This window comes from Danio rerio, chromosome 20 (genome assembly GCF_052040795.2).
Source record: "Danio rerio strain M-AB ecotype USA chromosome 20, GRCz13ab, whole genome shotgun sequence".
Classification (NCBI taxonomy): Eukaryota; Metazoa; Chordata; class Actinopteri; order Cypriniformes; family Danionidae; genus Danio; species Danio rerio.
In genome coordinates, this window is record NC_141040.1 from 54270001 (window position 1) to 54292500 (window position 22500).

At 36.5% G+C, this 22500-nt stretch overlaps 2 protein-coding genes across 4 annotated transcripts in view; both read left to right on the forward strand.

Annotated features, from left to right (window-relative positions):
• The window catches only part of cpsf2 (cleavage and polyadenylation specific factor 2), a 495879-nt gene that overhangs the window by 77808 nt on the left and 395571 nt on the right, over positions 1-22500 (forward strand). The window lies entirely within an intron of this gene.
• Positions 1-22500, forward strand: part of slc24a4b (solute carrier family 24 member 4b) — an 87507-nt gene that overhangs the window by 13915 nt on the left and 51092 nt on the right. For both annotated transcript variants that reach the window (XR_015518944.1, XM_087298826.1), the window contains exon 2: positions 6114-6227. Coding sequence is in view for 1 of the 2 variants with exons in the window: in XM_087298826.1 (XP_087154952.1) it covers positions 6114-6227 (114 nt within the window). In the remaining variant the exon portion in view is untranslated. The remainder of the gene's footprint in view (positions 1-6113; positions 6228-22500) is intronic.

The window sequence follows — 22500 nt, forward strand, 5'->3', positions numbered from 1 at the left end:
CGCTGTGATAAACCAGGGAAAAGCATAAGGAAAATGAATGAATGAAATCTGTCAAGTGCATTAATCAATTATATTAAAAGTGACATTAATTAAATCTTAATAATCTGTTGTCATTTCTGATATTTGGGATTTAGGCTTAAAATGTAAACATTGTAAGCTAAGCTTGGTAGATTCAAATAATGTTGTGAAAAAACATTGTGAAACATCAGTATCTGTGTGTAACGCTTCTCTTCCTGATGACACAAATCACTCAGGCGGACACGGAGAACTGTGTTCTGCGTTGTTTATTCTGTAACAGAAATATAAATCCTCTGGCAACAGTATGCATTTAAAAATGCATCTAAAAAAACCCAAACAAATAGTAAGAAATCACCCCTGCACATATTAATGTCATCATTCCAGCTACACATAGCATGAGCAAATTTAACCACACAAAGTTGGTCACACACAGCAATCACTCGACAGATTTGATCTAAAACATCACTTAATGTTTATATTGGGCTTGTATGTGTTATTAACATGTGTTAAAATACAGAATTTGTCACATTTAGCTGGAGCACATTTTACCTACCGCCTTTCTGTATTCAGCAACCCTTTTCTGCTGTAGGCGGGGCTTTGAAGGTGAAAGGTGAAATAAACAATTACACACTTTTGCCACAGGTATCCCAACAACCACAAAATAAACAAAATAACCCATTTTGGTGAAAGACAATTAAACATTTTTTTAACCCTGTTACATCTGCATTGTCCAATAATATATAAAGCTTGTCAGACGTAAAGGTATTATGAAGTACAATAAATAATTTAGAGCTTTCTACTTTATATTTATCTTTTAATAAATAGTTTACATTAGCAAATAAAACGCAAGGTAGACCTACTGGGCTAAAAAGAGATGTCTCTCAGACAATTTTAGAAGCTGTCATTCATTCATTCTCACCATACTCAAGGCCTTGGTCTCTTTTTAGTCTCTTGTTTACCCTCATAGCATCCACGTGGGATAAAAGAACGGCATCTTAGCTCTTTCTTTCGTGAATTGGAGTTGCCGAATTAATGTATAGTAAATCAGGCTCACTCGAAGTAGCTTCGCTGCCCAAAAACATGTTATGAATGCATGTTACACCTCCAGCTGCACAGCGTGTTTTCTTTTTCTTATAATGCACAGAGTTTTGAGGTAAGAGACGTTTTCATTTGCCATCTACTGACAGTCCGACAGGCTCATCCAGTTCATCAAACTCCGTCTTTTAAATGTAAATTGGAAGCGGAGTAAAACAGTCTCCTCATAAAAGCCGGTGTATCAGCGGGCTGCTACATTGAAAACATATTATTCGATTCGCGCTTCTGATTGGTTCTCAGGATATAGCGGCTCTTGCTGTCAAAGGCAGGTTGCCAACAAACTGTTATTTCTGAATGCGCTGACGCTGGGGTTTAGATTATTTGAAGCAAATCTAATTGTTGAACATGTACTACGTTCTTAAAGCATTCACTCAATGTCATCATCTCATTTTTGGCGGAAGTGGCGTTTAGCGGCTTTTGCATTTCACAGTACATGACTTGATTTTGTGTCTTTTAATCGCTGTGGTGTTCACACTACGCGACACTACGTGAATGATCCACAAGAGGGGGGTCACACACTACATGATCTGACAACAACTCGTTCCCCAACAGCTCATTCAAGCTACCAAACCACAGCCAATGAAAATTTGAGGGAGGAGTCGTCAGAAAAAGCTGAACACTATTGGCTGCTTGTGTGCTGATTACATCACTGACAGCGTTTCAAGCTTACAAGGAAGCATTTAAAACATAGTCAAATCAGCTGATGCATCAGTGGATTAATCGCTCATCTGCAAGGTTTTTATTTTTTTATTTTTGTAATCTTTTTAAACTCTGAAATATAACTAACATATCTATAACACCTTGACGTTTTCTAAATATCAGCGTATTTTTTTCTAACATTTTTATTTTATTACAAAACAATAAAGAACTGAGCATTTCTACCTTTAATTAACATATTGGCCAAAATGACTGCATGCATGTCTGATACTCTTTGCTGTGACTTTAAATATGTGTGCATTTTTTTGCCCAGCAACTTCCTGCTAACATAAACAAAACTTTCTGATAGCAAAAATGTAAATTTACTTTAGATATCTTTCAAAACAGCATATTCTGTGCCGTGAAATAGCTCCTGTTTGAAAGTGAAAATGAAAGCGAGGCCAAGACCTTTGCATGTTCTAGTATCTTAACTACATATTTATAGACTGTACTACCAAAAAAGATGATATTTTTAGAGTAATGGTGACATTAAATATGATGCCAGACATTCAAAGCTTAATTTTAATATCTCAATCGAAGCTTTGAATGTAAATATGTTCTGACAATATGACGTTTTATATCAGAAAAGCCGGTGTATCAGCGTGCTGCTACATTGAAAACATATGATTCGATTCGCGCTTTTGATTGGTTCTCAGGATATAGCGGCTCTTGCTGTCAAAGGCAGGTTGCCAACAAACTGTTATTTCTGAATAGGCTGACGCTGGGGTTTAGATTATTTGAAGCAAATCTAATTGTTGAACATGTACTACGTTCTTAAAGCATTCACTCAATGTCATCATCTTATTTCTGGCGGAAGTGGCGTTTAGCGGCTTTTGCATTTGAACACTTCATTTGGACATCAGCACAATTCTAACATTTTTGGCTCTATACACAAACACAATGGATGTGCTTTGACTGTCAGCTTTAATTTGAGGCTATTTACATCCGAATCAGGTGAACGCTGTTGGAATCACAACAATCTGCATATGTGCCTCCCACTTGTTAAGGGTCCAACATAATTGGACAGAATAATTATCATAAATTAAACTTTCACTTTTTAATACTTGGCTGCAAATCCTTTGCAGTCAATTACAGGCTGAGATCTGGAGCGCATGGACATCATCAGACGCTGGGTTTCATCCCTGGTGGTGCTCTGCCAGGCCTCTACAGCAACAGTCTTCAGTTCCCTGCTTGTTCTTTGGGCGTTTTCCCTTCAGTTTTGTCTTCAGCAAGTGAAATGCAAGCTCAATCAGATTCAAAGAAAATAGCTAATTCAAATCTTAAAAATTAAAAGTAAGCCTTCTAAATCAAAAGCAAAACTTCAATTACGGTAAAAACAAGGAGCTTAAAAGATTATTCTGCAATACAGACAATATTAAATCTGTTATCTCGAATCATGGCACTTACTGGCTGAATCACCTCCTTCTCTCATGACTGTTCATGACAATAACTTAGAAGTGTGTGTGTGTGTGTGTGTGTGTGTGTGTGTGTGTGTGTCTCAGTGTCTTCATAATGGTTCAGGAAAGGAGATCAAAGACAGAGGGAATTTACGCAGCCCTCCCTTTCTAATCAGGCAAATCCTGTTTTCCTCTTGTAGCTCGAGGAGAAAAGAAATGCAATACTGTCACTCTCCTCTGCCCTTATTATTGCCCCACATTGTATATTATTTCCACATCAAAGCCATTTATCTTAATTATATAGACTTAAAGTTTACTTTTCCTCAGTGTATTCATCTCAGTGTACTCAACCGTTTTAAATACTGGTGTCTCTGATCTGGAAACAGTTAGAGGCGATGGGTAGATTGTAAATATCGCTGAAATCTAGATTATTTTTGTTCTATATAATCGAAACAGAATTGACCCCAGCTTTGTCGGTTGTAAATAATTAATGTAAATAATGGATATTAAAACATTTAGCACTTAACATTTATCTGCTTGTTAATGTAAAACTGTTTTGAAAAAAATCACTATAAAATAAAAAGAAAAGTAACAAGTGTGTGTGTACATAGCCCACCCTTCGTCATTTTGAGCCAGACCGCACGCCACACACCAGCTGATTGGTGTAGAGGAGACAGAGTGATGAAGCCAATTCTGATATGGGGAGGGTTAGGAGGCCATGATGGACAGAGGCCAGTGGGCAGATTTAGCCAGGATGCCAGAGTAAAACCCCTACTCTTTTTGAAGGATATCCTTGGTTTTTTAATGACCACAGGGAGTCAGGACCTCAGTTTAATGTCTCATCCAAAAGACAGCGCTCACTGAGCAGTATAGAGTCCCCTTTACTATACTGGGGCATTAGGACCCACACAGACCACAGGTTGAGCGCCCTCTGCAGGTTAGCTTTCCCATGCGGTCTCCCATCCAGGTACTCACCGGGCGCAGCCCTGCTTAGCTTCAGTGGGCGACCATGTGACAGTTGCAGAGAGCTAGCTGCCGGCTATAATAGCTCTTTTATAAAAGTTTGAAAAGAAATAACTTCACAATCATTTAGTTTTTATATCATGTTTATTTTATTACAGCATGACAATTTAAAATATTAAAACATTAAATTCATGCAAATTAATGCTAACTTGACTGATCTTTCATGAACATAAACATCATCACTGCACAAAGAGGATCTCTCTGGCGGAGAATAGCGCCATGCGGTAATCACTCACAGCTGACGCTTAAATATCCCCGTTTCAAAGCATTTATTCAACCAAAGATAGTTTATTTAACATATTGTGATAACATGATATTCACTTCATAAAGACAGTAATACTGTGTGATGCATAAATTAAATGCAAATGCTTATTGTCATTGCTTTAAATATCTTTCCTCCCAGGCGATGTACCTTAAGCTTGCCCACAGTCTATTTTCAAGCGCATTAGGTGGACGAAGCAAACTTACTGAATTTACTCAGAAACATAAAGTAGGAAGGTCTCTGTTGTGCTTGGGGTTGAAAGAAAGAGAAATAAAGATTAAACTGATATATAGCTTGCCTGCGATCTGTAAGTATTTATTCAGAGATTAGCGTTAAAAGGTAATCTAAAAGGTTCAGGCTGGTAATGGTGGTGTAATGGTGTGGGGGATATTTTCTTGGCACACTATGGGCTCATTAGTACCAATTGAGCATTGTGTCAACACCACAGCCTACCTGAGTAGGCGTGTCCATAGAGGCGTGTCTATGGCCGGCGTGTCCATAGAGGCGACATAGGCGGCTGCCTAGGGCGGCAGAAAAAAGAAAGCGGCATTCGCGACCTCCCCCTCCCCCTCCCCCATCCTCACTTTTATCCATGACAGCTCTCACAGCTGGTGTGGAGAAGCGAAATGTTTATGAAAATTTGGGTGGGGGGAAGACGGCAGGCCAGAGTCACGGTGGCAGGTCAGATAGACCATCAGGCCCCCGGGAAATGTCCCGGTGCCCGCTAAGGCCAGTCCGCCCCTGACCACCACAAGGTACCCATCTTCTGATTAATACTTTCAGCAAGATAACTCCATGTCATAAAGCACGAATCATCTCACACTGGTTTCTTGAACATGACAATGGGTTCACCGTACTCAAATGGCCTCCACAGTCACCAGAACTCAATCCAATAGAGAACTTTTGGGATGTGAATGGGAGATTCGCATCATGGATGTGCAGCCGACAAATCTGCAGCAACTGCGTGATGCTATCATGTCAATATGGACCAAAATCTCTGAGAAATATTTCCAGTATCTTGTTGAATTTATGCCATGAAGGTTTAAGGCATGTTGGAAGGCAAAAGGGGGTTCAACCTGGTACAAGTAAAGTGTACCTAATAAAGCGGCCAGCAAGTATATATACGTATATATATATATATATATATATATATATATATATATATATATATATATATATATATATATATATACACATATATATGTGTTTGTGTGTGTGTGTGTGTTCCCGTCAATATGGGGTGCCGTGTGTACATTCCAGTGTGACAAATAGTAAAACATTTAAGGGGGGGGGGGTGAATACTTTCTGTACCCACTGTACATATATGTATGTAAAATTGTAACTATATTATTACAGCATCTTATATAAAGATTGTCTGACAAAATTGAGGTAAATAAATTACTAGGTTAATCGGTTTTTATGTCATTATCAAACTATCAAACATATTGTGGTTATATACATTTTTTCCTCCCCAAAATGACTTATCTTTGTGAGTCATGGTATTAATGACTTATTTAAAGATACATTTTAACCCAAAAGTAGACTGTGATCATATCTGATGCTCCAAAGCCACGTGACTTTCTTTGTTTTATTGTTTGTTTATCGGTGTTTTGTTATTGCAGGTCATGGTATGATCATGGAGGAGTGGCACATGGAGTCACATGACCAGTGGGGGCGGAGACTGATGTCATCGACACCCGAAAACACCACAGAGGAGAAGAACTGCACTGAGCCTGGTGAGAGAAACACTTATATTTTCTACTTGCGGTAAAAACTGTGTAAATTTAAGTTTGACCATAATCGGTAAACCTTTATTGCCCAGCCATTGAGCTTCCTAAAATATCTATCAACACAAGCTCTAAAGTTTTGTCCTGCTAGTGTGCATTAGCTGATGGTGAAGTCAAGTAATTTTAAAAGCTAGTCGGAAGTTTTTGAAGGTCATATAAGGAGAAAAATGAAAGATTTTCACATTTTAAAAGTGCTAGCATGTTTTATCACGCTTTTAGCATGTTAGCTAACGATTTGTTTGAGCATGTTTTAATGCATTGTTAGCATACAATATTAACAGATTGCTAGCATGTTTATAGCATGTTTTACCAAGGATTTTTCATTGTTAGCATGGTTTAAAGAGAAAACCGGTCCTGCATTAGCTGAAGGTGAATTTAAGTAGTTTTGAAGGTCATATCAGGAGAAAAATGAAAGATTTTCACATTTTAAAAAGTGCTAGCATTTTTGTAGCATGATTTTGCTAGCATGTTTATGATTTTTCACCATGTTTATAAAATGTTTTAGTATGTTATTGCCATGTTTCAGGACACTATTAGCAGAGCATGCTTATGTTTTTACCATACCGAGGTGCTAAACATGTTCATGTTATCAAGTTGCTAGCATGCTTCTAGGTTTAACATGTTGATAGTAGGTTTTAATGTGTTCACTACTTGTTTATAAAATGTTTTAGATAATTGCAAGTTTTAGATTTAGGTACTTTTTAAGCATGTTTTAGCATTTAACATTTTAGCAAGTTATTAGCATCTTTTAGCAGGTTGTTGTTTATACCACGCAATTACTATAGCATGTTTAATAGTGTTTTGCTAGCATTTTTGTTGCACGATTTTTCTGGCATGTTTTACCATGTTTATAAAATGTTTTAGTATGTTGGTGCCATGTTTCAGGACATTTTTAGCAAAGCATGGTTATTATGCTCATATCATCTTGTCAGGAACATTAAGGTACTAACATGCTAATGGTCAACATGTCCATGTTATTATGTTGCTAGCATGTTTCTAGTTTTAGCATGTTATTAGTAGGTTTTAATATGTTCACCACTTGTTTCGAAATTTTTTTCGATAGTCACAAGTTTTAGATTTGAATACTTTTATAAACGTGTTTTAACATTTAACACTTTAGCAAGTTATTAGCATCTTTTAGTAGGTTTGTTGTTTATACCACGTTTTAGCAAGTTTATGAATATAACCCGTTTAACGAGCTGTTAACATTTTTGAAGCATGTTTTTGCTAGCATGTTTATAACATGTTTTAATATGTTGGTATCTTGTTTCAGAACATTGTAAGCAGAGCATGCTAATTATGTTGATAGCATGTCCTGTCGGAAACATATAGTTTTAGGTCTAGATACTTTCTAAACATGTTTTAGCATTTAAAATTTAGCAAGTTAAAAGCATCTTTAAGCAGGTTGTTGTTTATACCATGTTTTAGCAATTTTATCAATATAGCATGTTTACTAGTGTTTTGCTGACATTTTTGTAGCATGATTTTGCTAGCATTTTTACCATGTTTTTAAAGTATTTTAGTATGTTGGTGCCATGTTTCAGGACATTTTTAGCAGAGCATGCTTATTATGCTCACATCATCTTGTCAGGAACATTAAGTTGCTTACATGCTAATGGTTAACATGTTCATGTTATTATGTTGCTAGCATGTTTCTAGTTTTAACATGTTGATAGTAGGTTTTAATATGTTCACCACTTGTTTCTAAAATATTTTCAATAGTCGCAAGTTTTAGATTTAGATACTTTTATAAACGTGTTTTAGCATTTACCACTTTAGCAAGTTATTAGCATCTTTTAGCAGGTTGTTGTTTATACCACGCAAGTTCATGAATAGCATTTTACTAGTGTTTTGCTAACATTTTGTAGCATGATTTTGCTAGCATGTTTTACCATGTTTATAAAATATTTTAGTCTTGGTGCCATATTTCAAGAGCTTGTTAGTATAGCATGCTTATTATGTTCATACCATGTCTAGTCAGGAACATAAAGGTGCTAACATGCTAATGTTTAACATGTTCAAGCTATCATGTTGCTAGCATGTTTTAGCTTTAACATGTTGATAGTAGGTTATAATATGTTCATGTTTAGATTTAAATACTTTATAAATGTGTTTTAGCATGTAACATTTTAGTAAGTTATTAGCATCTTTTAGCCGGTTGTTGTTCATACCACGTTTTAGCAAGTTTATGAATATAACCCGTTTAACGAGCTGTTAACATTTTTGCAGCACGATTTTGCTAGCATGTTTATTACATGTTTTAATATGTTGGTGACTTGTTTCAGGACATTGTTAGCAAAGCATGCTAATTACGTTGATAGCATGTCCTGTCAGAAACATAAAGTTTTAGGTCTAGATACTTTATAAACATGTTTTAGCATTTAAATTATAGCAAGTTAATAGCATCTTTAAGCAGGTTGTAGTTTATACCATGTTTTAGCAATTTTATCAATTTAGCATGTTTAATAGTGTTTTGCTGACATTTTTGTAGCATGATTTTGCTAGCATGTTTTCCCATCGTTATTAGTATTTAAGTATGTTAGTGCCATGTTTCAAGACATTGTTAGCAGAGCATGCTTATTATGTTCATATCATCTTGTCAGGAACATTAAGGTACTAACATGCTAATGGTAAACATGTTCATTTTATCATGTTTGCATGTTTCTAGTTTTAACATGTTGATAGTAGGTTTAATATGTTTAATATGTTTTTTTTTAAATATTTTCGATAGTCGAAAGTTTTAGATTTAGATACTTTATTAACGTGTTTTGGCATTTTACATTTTAGCAAGTTAGCATCTTTTAGCAGGTTGTTTATACCACGCAAGTTTATGAATAGCATTTTACTAGTGTTTTGCCAACATTTTTGCAGCATGATTTTGCTAGCATGTTTTAGCATGTTTGTAACATGTTTTAGTATCTTGGTGCCATATTTCAAGACATTGTTAGCAGAGCATAGAGTTGCTAGCATGTTTCTAGTTTTAAAATGTTGAAAGTAGGTTTTAAAATGTTTTTGATATACACAAGCATGTTTTTATCCTGTTTTTGTTCATTTTCAGTATGTTCTTGTACTTAACTAGCATGTTTCAGCAAATTGCTTATATGTGTTAGCATTCTGCTAGTGTAGTATATACGTTAACTATGTCAAATGTTTTTAGGAATACTGGAAGTGCAGTCATAGTCCAGTCAAAATTATAAATATGAATGTTTGTGCACATTTCATTGATGCTGAAATAGCACTGTTAATGTCTTTATTAAACATTTTTGTCAAATATTGATTCTCCTAAAGCTGGTTGATTTGATAAAGACATACTGTAAATGTTTTAAAGGAGAATTTTCATCTGGAAAAGGATACAATGAATCTTGTACAGTTTGTCTCCAACCCGGTTATCATTTAACATCAATCTCAGTGTTTTCAGTTTGTTTGCAATCTGTTTGTGTTCATTTAGATGATAGTTTTCGGACGTGGTGTACTCCTGCTCTGGTGTGTGTCAGAAGTGTTGGATTGAGCTCTGAGGATTATATTTCAGATTTTGAGACCCCACTAATGACCCACGAGGAGTTATCATGTGTTTTTGGTTCATCAGCAGATGGAAAGCCTCACAGAAGTGCATTAAAGTGTACACTAAGAGCTTTGGCCAGATTTTAACTCTGTGTCAGGCTGTTTTTTCGTAACTCCAGTGAGATTTAAGCGAAGGTTTAATGTGACTTTGCTGTTCACTTGTGGAAGTTTTAATCAGCTTTGGGCCGGAGAGAAAGGCCTGCGTATAGCTGACAGTAGTTTTCTCCGTCGCAGACTTACGGCTGTTATTCTGACTGCGCTCGCTCTCATTAAATTCTCTCGAACCCAAATTAAAAGTCTAATTTTAGCTCTGGATGTTCTGTTTGCTCAGCTTTAGCATAAATACATAACCATATCAAACAGTGACTGTTTCAAATGAGATGGCAATGCTTTGAATTTCTTACTTTAGTATTGTTGTCATGTTTTACGTAAATACAAATGTCTTCAATTGAGCTACATTTATTTTAGAAGCAAAATCTCGAGTAATACTTCTTGTTTTCAACAGAAAAATATATCAAAAACGTCTTTTAACATATTCATGTTTCAGCTTGTTGCTATCATGTTTTAGCAGGTTGCTAAAATGTTTTAACCTGTTAAATGCACATTTCATCATGTATTTAGAATGATTTAGCATGCTTTGGCATTGTGTTAGCATGTTTTAGCAATCTGGTAGCATGTTGTAATATGTTCCCAACACGTTTTGCTTGCTTTAAGAGGAAAAGCAGCTTTTAGCATGTTGTTAATATTGTTCAAAAGGTTGTTAGCATCCCAGAGATGGGTTGTGGCTGGAAGGGCATCCGCTGCGTAAAAAATGTGCTGGATAAGTTGGCGGTTCATTCCGCTGTGGCGACCCTGGATTAATAAAGGGACTAAGCCGACAAGAAAATGAATGAATGAAGAAAGTTGTTAGCATGTTTTAACATGTTCTTAAAAATGTGTTACCATGTTTAAGGATGTAACATGTTTTACCAGTGTTTTAGCATGTTCTAATGAAGATGCTAGCACATTTATAATGTCAGTGATGGGTTAAAATGTTTAAACAAACATTCTAACATGTTTTGGCATGTTTAAGCAATTAGCTTCAACATGTTCCTCACACATTTTACAGATGTTAAGCATATTGTGTGACAATGCTAGCATGTATTATATGTTGCTAAGATGTGTATAATTTCTAAGCAATTTGTTTGCCATAATATGTTTTACCAGTGTTTTAGCATGTTTTGTGAAGATGCTAGCATGCAGCTAACATATCTATAATGTTCAGCAAGTAAGTTAAGTTTGCAAACGCATTCTAACATGTTTTAGCAAGGTGTTAACATGTTTAAGCAGTTTTATATGTGCATTAACATGTTCCTAATATGTTTTACTGATGTTTTAGCATATTGTTTGAAGATGTTAGCATGCTGATAACATATTTATAATGTCAAAGCAATTTGTTTGAGTTTGAGCATTCCTAATATGTTTTAGCATGTTTTACGAAGATGTTAGCATGTTGCTAACATATGTATAATGTTAAATGAATGGTTATAATGTTTAGTCATGTGTTCTAACACATTTTAGCATGTTTCAGCATTTTGCTTGCATGTTTAAGCTGTTGCTAGCACGTTCTACATTTTTTAGATGTTTTATGAGGAGGCTAGCATGTTGTTAACATATGTATAATGCTCGGCGAGTACCTATAATGCTTGAACATGCTTTCTAACTTGTTTGAGCATGTTTTAACAAATTTGCTTGCATGTTTAACCGTTTGCTGACAAGTTTTAGCAATTTTAGATGTTTTATGAAGCTTTTAGCATGTTGCTAACCTTTGTTGTAATGTTCAGCGAGCAGTTAACATGTTTAAACATGCATTCTAACTTTTTTCATGTTTTTAACAAGGCTTTAGCATGTTTTAGCAATTTGCTTGCATATTTATTATGTTGTTAATGAGTTTTATGTTGCTAACATGTTATAACATACTATTTTTACAGTTTTACCTAATTTAGATGTTTTATGAGGATGCTAGGATGTTGCTAACATAGTAGCTTTAATGCTTTCTAACTTTTTTTTAGCAAATTTGCTTGCATGTTTAACCTGTTGTTGACAGGTTTTACCAATTTTTAGATGGTTAACGAGGATGTAAACATGTTGCTAACCTATATTTGTTGCATTCTAACTTCTTTTAGCATGCTTTAACAAGGTGTTAGCATATTTTAACAATTTGCTTGCATGTTTATCATGTTGCTAACTAGTTTTATGTTGCTAAAATGTTATAACATGTACTTTTTCAGTTTTTATCAATTTTTAGATGCTTTATGAGGATGCTAGGATGTTGCTAACATATGTATAATGTTCAGCTAGTATTATACTGTTTAAACATGCATTATATCATGTTTTAGCAAGGTCCTAGCATGTTTTAGCCATTTGTTTGCATGTTTAACCTGTTGCTGTTAAGGTTTACCAATGTTAGATGTTTCATTAAGATGCTAGCATGTTGCTAGCCTATGTATAATGTTTAACGAGTAGTTACATGTTAAAACATGATTCCTAACTTGTTTTAGCATGTTTTAACAATTTGCTTGCATGTTTATCACATTGCTAATGAGTTTTATGTTGCTAATATGTTTTAACATGTTATAACGTACTATTTTGACAGCTTACCAATTTTAGATGTTTTTGATGATGCTAGGATGTTGCTAACATGTACAATGTTCAGCTTGAATTATACTGTTTAAACACACATTATAACATGTTTTAGCAAGGTCTTAGCATGTTTTAGCCATTTGTTTGCATGTTTAACCTGTTGCTGGCAAAGTTTACCAATTTTAGATGTTTTAAAAAGATGCTAGCATGTTGCTAACCTTCGTATTATGTTCAATGAGTAGTTAACATGTTAAAACATGTTTTCTAACTTGTTGTAGCATGTTTTACACACTTTGCTTGCATGTTTATCATGTTGCTGATGAGTTTTATGTTGCTTATATGTTTTAACTTGTTCTAAAAGTTTTACCAATTTATAGATGTTTTATGAGCATTCTAGGATGTTGTTAACATTTGTATGCTCAATAAGTAGCTTTAATTCTTAAACATGCTTTCTAACATACTGTAGCAAGGTGTTAGCATGTTTTATCCATTTGCTTGCATGCTTAACCTGTTGCTAACAAGTATTACCAATTTATCAGCTAACATATGTATAATATTCACAATAATAACAAGGCATTAAAACGTCTAACATTTTGCTAACTAGTTTTATGTTCCTAACATGTTTTAACATGTTTTAACACTGAAATCATTTTATTCTGTTGAGAAAAGAAGACTTATATTATCTGACCTTATTTATATATTAATATTTAGATGTTTATACTGGAGAACAAGACATAATTGCTTAGAAAGTTATGAAAATAATTTCTGCTGTAGCTTGTTGCTACAAATATAAATATATATATTAATAATCATGAAAAATGCAGATCAACATGTTTTGGATTAGAGCAAAAGTTTTTCCTCATCAGGTCAGCTATTTGTGATACATTATGTTAAGATGTTTTGGAGTGCCTTATGATCCAACAATGAACACAGGAGTAGCTAGTTTTTGGTAAATCCTGTACACTCGTGATTTTCCTTTCATTGTGAAATGTTAAAGTGCTTATCTGAATTTGCAGCAGCGGTGTTTCTCACCTCCACTTCTGCCACTAACTTTACAATCTGAGCTGCTGCGTGCCAGTTGACAAGATTACAGCCTGGAAATCCTCTAATCTCTCAAGATTATAGTTTACTCTTTCCGTCTCTTTTTTTGCATGTTTAGCAAACTACCACAAACCTTCTGTCTCTCTCTTCTTCACCTAATTCACACCTGCAGTTCCCTGTTTAAAACAGATTTATTAGCACGTTGTAATTTTGAGAATGTTTATTTTGCCCATGCATGTTTTTTTTATTATTTTTTTGATTTAATTTTATCTCATTTAAATGTATTTTAAAACAATAAATGTTGGGCATCTCGGTGGCGTAGTAGGTTGCACGATCACCTCACATCAAGAAAGTCGCTGGTTCGAGACTCGTCTGGGTTCCCCCACAAGTCCAAAAACATGTGGACTAGGTAAATTGGGTTAGCTAAAAATTGTCCGTAGTGTATGTGTGTGAATGAATGTGTATGGATGTTTCCTAGTGATGGGTTGCAGCTGGAAAGGCATCTGCTGCGTAAAACATATGCTGGATAAGTTGGTGGTTCATTCTGCTGTGGCGACCCCTGATTAATAAAGGGACTAAGCAAGTGAATGAATGAATATAAATGTTATGGAAAGTTAGTGAGATTTAAGTTATTGTGTAACTGTGTGGTGGCATGGTGGCTCAGTTGTTAGCACTGTCGCCTCACAACAAGAAGGTCGCTGGTTCGAGTTTCAACTGGGTCAGTTGGCATTTCTGTGTGGAGTTTGCATGTTCTCCCCAGGTTGGCCAGGGTTTCCTCCGGGTGCTCTGGTTTCTGCCACAGTCCAAAGAGTGTGTGTGTATGTAAGTGTATGGGTGTTTTCCAGTACTGGGTTGCGGCTGGAAAGGCATCTGCTGCGTAAAACATATGCAGGAATAGTTGGAGGTTCATTTCACTGTGGCGACCGCTGATAAATAAGAAACTAAGCCAAAGGAAATGAATGAATGTGACTGTGTATGTAAGGGAATGGGCAGTATCTATGACACATGTATTTAAATATGTATTTCAAATACAAAATAGTAGTTTGTAATTTGTATTTGATGGGGTTTATGAAAATGGCTCAATATATTATATCAAAGTACTTTAGTGTCTTTTATTTTTGAAAGTTTGAAAATACTGTAAAATACTTTGTAAGAAGTCTGCATAATAAAAATCTGCCTCTGATTGATCATTTGCCTAAGCTTGAGTTCTGAACAGAAAATGAATTAATGCACCACAGGCTCATTCTGAAAACGCACCCCTGTATATATTTCTGGAGAGCGCGAATTATGTAGCCATAGCTGCGTGTCGCTGCATTTCGTCTGCAAAACGAACGCCACACGGTGGTATGTTGTTGTTTCTTTTCGCGCTTACCAGCTGTTTGTCAGCAGACTTGACCATGACAACGGGGTTCGAGTCTGCTGAAGAACGGATCCAGTAAGCAGTCAAGACAAAAACAATAGCCAAACAATAAAATAAACGAGTGAGAATGTGGTAAAATCTCAAATCGTGGTAAAAAAATTCTTTTTTCTGCATTGCTTTTAAAAACACTATCGGTTGGGCTTGGGGAAGTGGGTGGGTGCTGGTCAATCTGTGCTTTTGAAAACACTATTGGTTGGGCTTGGGGAAGTGGGTGGGCACTGGTCAATCGGTGCTTTTGAAAACACTATCGGTTGGGCTTGGGGAAGTGGGTGGGTGCTGGTCAATCTGTGCTTTTGAAAACACTATTGGTTGGGCTTGGGGAAGTGGGTGGGCACTGGTCAATCAGTGCTTTTGAAAACACTATCGGTTGGGCTTGGGGAAGTGGGTGGGCGCTGGTCAATCAGTGCTTTTGAAAACACTATCGGTTGGGTTTAGGGAATTGGGTGGGCTTGCTGGTCAATCGGTGCTTTTGAAAACATTATCGGTTGGGTTTAGGGAAGAGGGTAGGGGTTGGTCAAACGTGCTTTTAAAAACACTATTGGTTGGGTTTAGGGAAGTGGGTGGGTGCTGGTCAATCGGTGCTTTTGAAAACACTATTGGTTGGGTTTAGGGAAGTGGGTGAGCGCTGGTCAAACGGTACTTTTGAAAACACTATCGGTTGGGTTAAGGGAGGTGGGTGGGCGATGGTCAATCTGTGCTTTTGAAAACACTATTGGTTGGGATTAGGGATGGAGGAGGGTGGGTCGGTCGATCAGTCAGTCAGTAGTCAGTCAGCCAATAGCGGCCTCTGGTAGATTCAAGGAAACAAAAACTATAAAAAAACGGACCTCCCTGGACGTATTTGGCGCTCTCCAGAAATGTATATAGGGTTACATATCCATAATGAACCCGTGTTGAATTAACATTGAAGAATGAAAAAGGTGGTCAATACTTGGAATAAGAATGGAAATTATGCATCACATAATGTAAATGTGATGTAAATTCAGCAATATTATCATTCTGAAAAAAAACTTTCTTATACGCATTTGTACATAGCACCGTATAACCTTTATATTTATAACAAATCTGTACATACAATTCAACATCCAAAGCTTTTGGACTAACTGCATCTCTGTTTAATGTTTATCGTCTTTTCTCATATTTGTTTTTGTGTTGTCACTTTATGTACACTGGAAGCTTCTGTAGCCAAAGCAAATTCCTTGTGTGTGTGAAGCACACTTGGCTCTAAAACTGATTCTGATTCCATATTACTTGCACATAATTTTGTGATATATGTATATGGCATGTTTAATTTCCTATTTAAATACTACCTACATACAGTTGAAGACAATTCTTTTAGCCCTCCTGTGAAATTTTCTTTTTTAAATATTTCCCTAGTGTTTTTTAAGCACAGAGAGAAATTATCGAGAAACATAATCAGTTTAATAGCTAAATTATTTAGTCTTTGTCATGATGACTGTACATAATATTTTACTAGTTATTTTGTAAGATACTAGTATTCATTCATTTAAGGGCTTAATTAGGTTAATTAGTTTAATTGGGTTTCCTCGTGATGGGTTGCAGCTGGAAGGGCATCCGCTGCGTTAAACATGTGCTGGATAAGTGTGTATCTGTGTTTTAGTGTGTGCGAGTCTGTGCCTGTGAGTGCGTGGGTGTTTGTGATGTGTGTATATGTGTTTGTGTGTATGTAAGAGTGAGTCCATGCGTTTGTGTGTGTGTGTGTGTGTGTGTGTGTGTGTTTCCTTGTGAGTCAGCGTCAGGAATCCTCCAGTCTGAGCTCTTACTGTGTCCTTTAACCCCCGCTATCAGTCCTCCAGTGGTCACGTCAGTCCACACACACAGATCATGAGCACTTCTGTCCTCTTCAGTCTAATAATCAGTCCATTAGTGAGTTTATCTGATACATGTAGGACTCATTTAGAGACAAAACTTCCTGACAAAACATTTCAGTATTGTTGAAAATTCATATTGAAAATATATAATTATATATAATATAGAAAAAATATGTAATTTTTATTAAAGTCAATTAAGTATACTAAGACTGATTTAACATATTATTCGTGCAAAGAGTTTGATTATGAGTGTGTATGTATATATATATATATATATATATATATATATATATATAAAATACACACTCACCGGCCACTTTATTAGGTACACCTTACTAGTACTGGGTTGGACAACCTTTTGCTTTAATCTTTCTTGGGATAGATTCAACAAAGTACTGAAAATATTCCTCAGAGGTTTTGGTCCATATTGACATGATAGCATCACACCGTTGCTGCAGATTTGTCGGCTGCACATCCATGATGTAAATCTCCTGTTCCACCACATCCCAAATGTGCTCTATTGGATTGAGATCAGAGGACTGTGGAGGCCATTTGAGTACAGTGAACTCATTGTCATGTTCAAGAAACCAGTTTGAGTGATTCGTGCTTTATGACATGGTGTGCTATCCTGCTGGAAGTAGCCATCAGAAGATGAGTACACTGTGGTTATAAAGGGATGGACATGGTCAGCAACAATACTCAGGTAGGCTGTGGTGTTGACACGATGCTAAATTGGTACTAATGGACCCAAAGTGTGCCAAGAGAATATCCCCCACATCATTACACCACCACCACCAGCCTGAACTGTTGACACAAGGCAGGATGGATTCATGCTTTCATGTTGTTGATGCCAAATTCTGATCCGACCATCCGAATGCTCCTGCAGAAGTTGAGACTCATCAGAGCAGGCAACGTTTCTCCAATCTTCTACTGTCCAGTTTTGGTGAACCTGTGTGAATTGAAGCCTCAGTTTCCTGTTCTCAGCTGACAGGAGCGGCACCCGGTGTGGTCTTCTGCTGCTGTAGCCCATCCGCCTCAAGGTTGGACGTGTTGTGTGTTCAGAGAAGCACTCGGTTGTAACGAGTGTTTATTTGAGTTATTGTTGCCTTTCTATCAGCTGGATCCAGTCTGGCCAGTCTCCTCTGACCTCTGGCATCAACAAGGCATTTGCACCCGCAGAACTGCCGCTCACTGGATATTTTCTCTTTTTCAGACCATTCTCTGTAAACCCTAGAGATGGTTGTTCGTGAGAATCCCAGTAGATCAGCAGTTTCTGAAATACTCAGACCAGCCCGTCTGGGCAACAACCGTGAATTGCTCAAAGTCACTTAAATCACGTTTCTTCCCCATTCTGATGCTCGGTTTGAACTGCGATAGATCGAATGCCTAAATGCATTGAGTTGCTGCCATGAGATTGGCTGATTCTAAATGTGCGCTAACGAGCACTTAGACAGGTGTACCTAATAAAATGGCCGGTGAGTGCATGTATTTATTTATTTGTTAGTATGCGGGTATTTCTAGCCTGCAGTTTTTCGAATACTATGAAATTGGACATAGTACAGATTCATCAATGTTGAGTTACAGCTGTTTGCTAAGTTATGGATTATTGTCTGGATCAGTGTTGTGAGTGTAATTGTGATATTGTGTTAATAATGTGTGTGCTATCTGTGAATTAAGCTGCGTCATTCTCTCTCATTCTCTCTCTCTCTCTCTCTCTCTCTCTCTCTCTCTCTCTCTCTCTCTCTCTCTCTCATATCTGCTTCATTACTTCATTATTCACTTCATTACACACTGGGGCTGTTTGATTTCTTTATGCTGACCTCTGCTGATGATTACTCACAGACACACACACACACACACACACACACACACACACACACACACACACACACACACACACACACACACACACACACACACACACGCGCGCGCGCTTACAAATTCACATGCAAATTCATCAAACATTTGAAAATTAAATTTTCATATTTTTTCTTCATATTTTATTTTAATTTATTTAAATTTATTTATTTTACTTAAAAATTTCATTTAAATAAATAAATTAAATTAAATAATCTAAACCTTTTTGTTTATTTTAGATTTAATTTAATTTATTTTAAATAATTTTTTGTTTAATTTAATCTTTTATTATTTTTTTGTTTTATTTTAATTTAAGTTAAAATTAAATTTTTTAATTTTATTAAATTTAATTAAATGTAACTTAATAATTACTATTTCTTTGTTTTGTTTATTTATTTCTGTGTTTCTCCATGCAGGTATTCCATCAGTTGACATGTTAGTCATCCAGCATACCGTAGTAAACTCATTGTATTATCAGTCCAGATGTGTGCGTGTGTGTGTGTGTGTGTGTGTGTGTGTGTGTGTGTGTTTTCTGTCCCCGTAAGCCTTTGGATTTCTAAAGAGCTTGTGTCTGTCCACACGTGCATCTGTAACAGATGTCCATCCACTGATCTCTCTTACGCAACACGCAAATACATTTGAGAGATCACAGGATTACAGCTTAATTGCATTATATTGTAACATGACGACGTGCGATATTCATCCAAGTGCTTCAGTGTGCGGTTCAGAGCATCAGTGAGGCTTTACACTTAAACCATCCTGATGTTTTTAACAGAAGGTCTGTGTTCATTTTCTGCTCAGTCTGACTTTCGACTTTCCCTATAACAAACGCATTGATAAACAAGCATTTTTGCAATTTTTATAGTCTTATAATGCGAAACAAATGATGCTATCGCTTATGCTATTTCTTTAAATTAGAAAATTAAAAAAATTAAAAGTTAGGTTAGGGTAATTAGGCAGTTATTGTATTGTATAACGATAGTTTGTTCTGTAGATTATCGGGAAAAAAAATTGCTTAAAGGGGCTAATAATTTTGTCCCAAAAATAGTTTTTAAAAAATTAATAACTGCTTTTATTCTAGCCGAAATAAAACAAATAAGACTTTCTCCAGAAGAAAAAATATTATCAGACATACTGTGAAAATTTCATTGCTCTGTTAAAAATCATTTGGGAAATATTTAAAAAAGAAAATAAAAACCAAAAGGGGGCTATGTATAAATATACAGTTGAAGTCAGAATTATTTGCCCCCTTTTGGTTTTTATTTTCTTTTTTAAATATTATATTTAAAAAAAGAAATATAACAGTTCTGTTCGGTTCTTGTATCTGATTGGCTAATAGCAGTGTGATATTCTGCAATAACAGCACTCGTCCAGCCTCTTCACCTTTGTGTATTACTCCGCCCACATAGAGTGACAGAGATTAATAAACTCATTACAGTTTGACAAATTTTGCAGCTGTTGGACAACATTATGTACTTTTGAGGCTTTTTTAGTCGAGAATGTAGTTGTTTAGATTGCAATTATGCAGTTTATTTATCATGTTAGTGCCTATTTCAAAATATTTGTAATTTCCGAGACACTTCGCGTTGGTGTCCATTAGCCTGATGCTGCGTTCACACCAGACGCGGAACGCGCGTCAAGCACGAGTGATTTACATGTTAAGTCAATGCAAACGTTCGAATAGACATCCTGTGGTGCGAGGCGTTTAACGTGTGTTTTTTGCAAATCGCTCGAGTTCAAAAATCTGAACTTCAGCGGACATCCGCGCCGCGTTAACCAATCAGAAGCTTGCTCTTGTGGGGCTGTGATTGTGACATAGAACCTATCGATGGTGTCCCGGGGGAAATCTTCCTGCCGACACTGACAACAAGTCATCAAACTGGGCTTGGCTCAGTCAGAAGCACAGTTGAAAGCCTCTGTGATCCAGGTTCAGTTTCTGGAGGAGTTTATGAGCTCACAGAGCTGGATGCACCTCTGAAAGTATAGTGGACTCAGACACGGTCCTAAACGTATCAACGCTGTTTTTCAGCTTCCATAAAGCACATAAACACTGTTATTTTCTTCATAAAATCCATGTTAGCCATTTAGCTACGAAGCTAGAGTCACCGGGCAGACAGAAGCCGTGCCCATCACTCGAACCCGCGTCTGTTCTGAAGTGAATTTGACAGGCATAATAAGGCCTTGCTTAGAAGGTTAAAACTGCATGTTTTTTAACTACATCTGATCAAATTATTAAACTGGTAAGTGATATTCTAAATTGATCTCTCTCACTCTTTTGTATATATTGCAACACCCCCTTCGTATCGCAAACACAACAGCAGTCTGGTAGTGATTGCACTACTTTTTTCGGCCTTAATTATTGTGATATCCCGATGCAACAGAAATACTGTAGACTGTATCTGTAACGGGGAGACTGACACGGAGGGATCCATTTTGCAGTATTTATTAAGTCACCCTTAAACATCAAAAACTCGCACGGCTGTGCGGACATACAACATACACATCAAAGGGGAAGTAGCAGATGACAGACACAGTGTGATTACCAGGCTTGGGTCAGAGGCAGGCAGCGTGCTTCAGAGTCCGTGTAACAGGCTTTAGTCAGGGGCAGGCGGCAAGAATCAGAGTCCGAGGAAACAGGCTTAGGTCGAGGGCAGGCAGAAGACAGAGCAGAGTCGTGAAACGGGCTGTAGTAGTAAACGGGAGATCAAGCAGGATAGAACGCTCAGAAATGCTGGCCGGGGCTAAACAAGACTTCGCACTGTGGAGTGAGTGTGAGCTGCTTATATGTGGTACGTGGGTCATTAGTGGAATGGAGAACAGGTGTGCTGGAATCAGAGTGAAGGGATGACGTAATGGTTAGAAGTCCGGAGATGGTGGCCTCTGCTGGCCAGCGAGGGGAATGACTGGGACCGAATCGGTGACAGTAACACTGTAAGAAGATATCTCTGTAGACAGATGGCATTTCATGTCAGGTTCAGCCTTATAATCTTAAAATGTGAGAAAAATCAGCTGTTTTGTCATCACTTTAGACATTACGCTATAGAGTCACTCAAACACTAGCTCTAAAGTGATGTTGGTGAATTAGTAAGGGTTTCTGCTGTTTTCACGTCAGCTGCAGATGTGAATGAATGGCGGAAGAAAGTAGTTCCTAATACAAAATGGTTTTTAGACTCTTCGTGTTTGATTTTCTTTTTTTATATACATGTTTATGGCGTCAAACTGTTGTATAAACGCAATATCACACTCGTAGCCGTGCAATATGGCTGTGTATCAGCACTGGTGGGACACTAAGGCATGCGGCCTCATGCCAAAACACGCCTCCCACCAGTGCTGATATACAGCCATATCGCACTGCTACGAATATATATATATATATATATATATATATATATATATACATACATATATATATATACATACATACATATATATATATATATATATATATATATATATATATATATATATATATATATATATATATATATATATATATTGGCACTGGTGGGAGGCATGTGTTGAATCTATGATATACAGACATATTGCACTGCTACGCCATTCATTCAAATCTGCAGCTGAAGTCAGAGCAGTAGAAACCATGGCTGCTTCACCAACATCACTTTAGAGCTAGTGTTTGAATGATTATTTAGTAATGTCTAAAGTGATAATAAAACAGGTGATTTTGATTTTTCATGTGTATTAATGGGGAAGAAAGTAGCTTCTCTTACCAAATGTTTTTTAAACTTTCCGTGTTTAATTTTCTCTTTTACATACACAATTATACCATCGAACTGTTGTATAAATGTTATATCACAGTCATAGCAGTGTGATATGGCTGTATATCATCATATATATATATATATATATTTCCCCCTTTGAATGTTTTTTT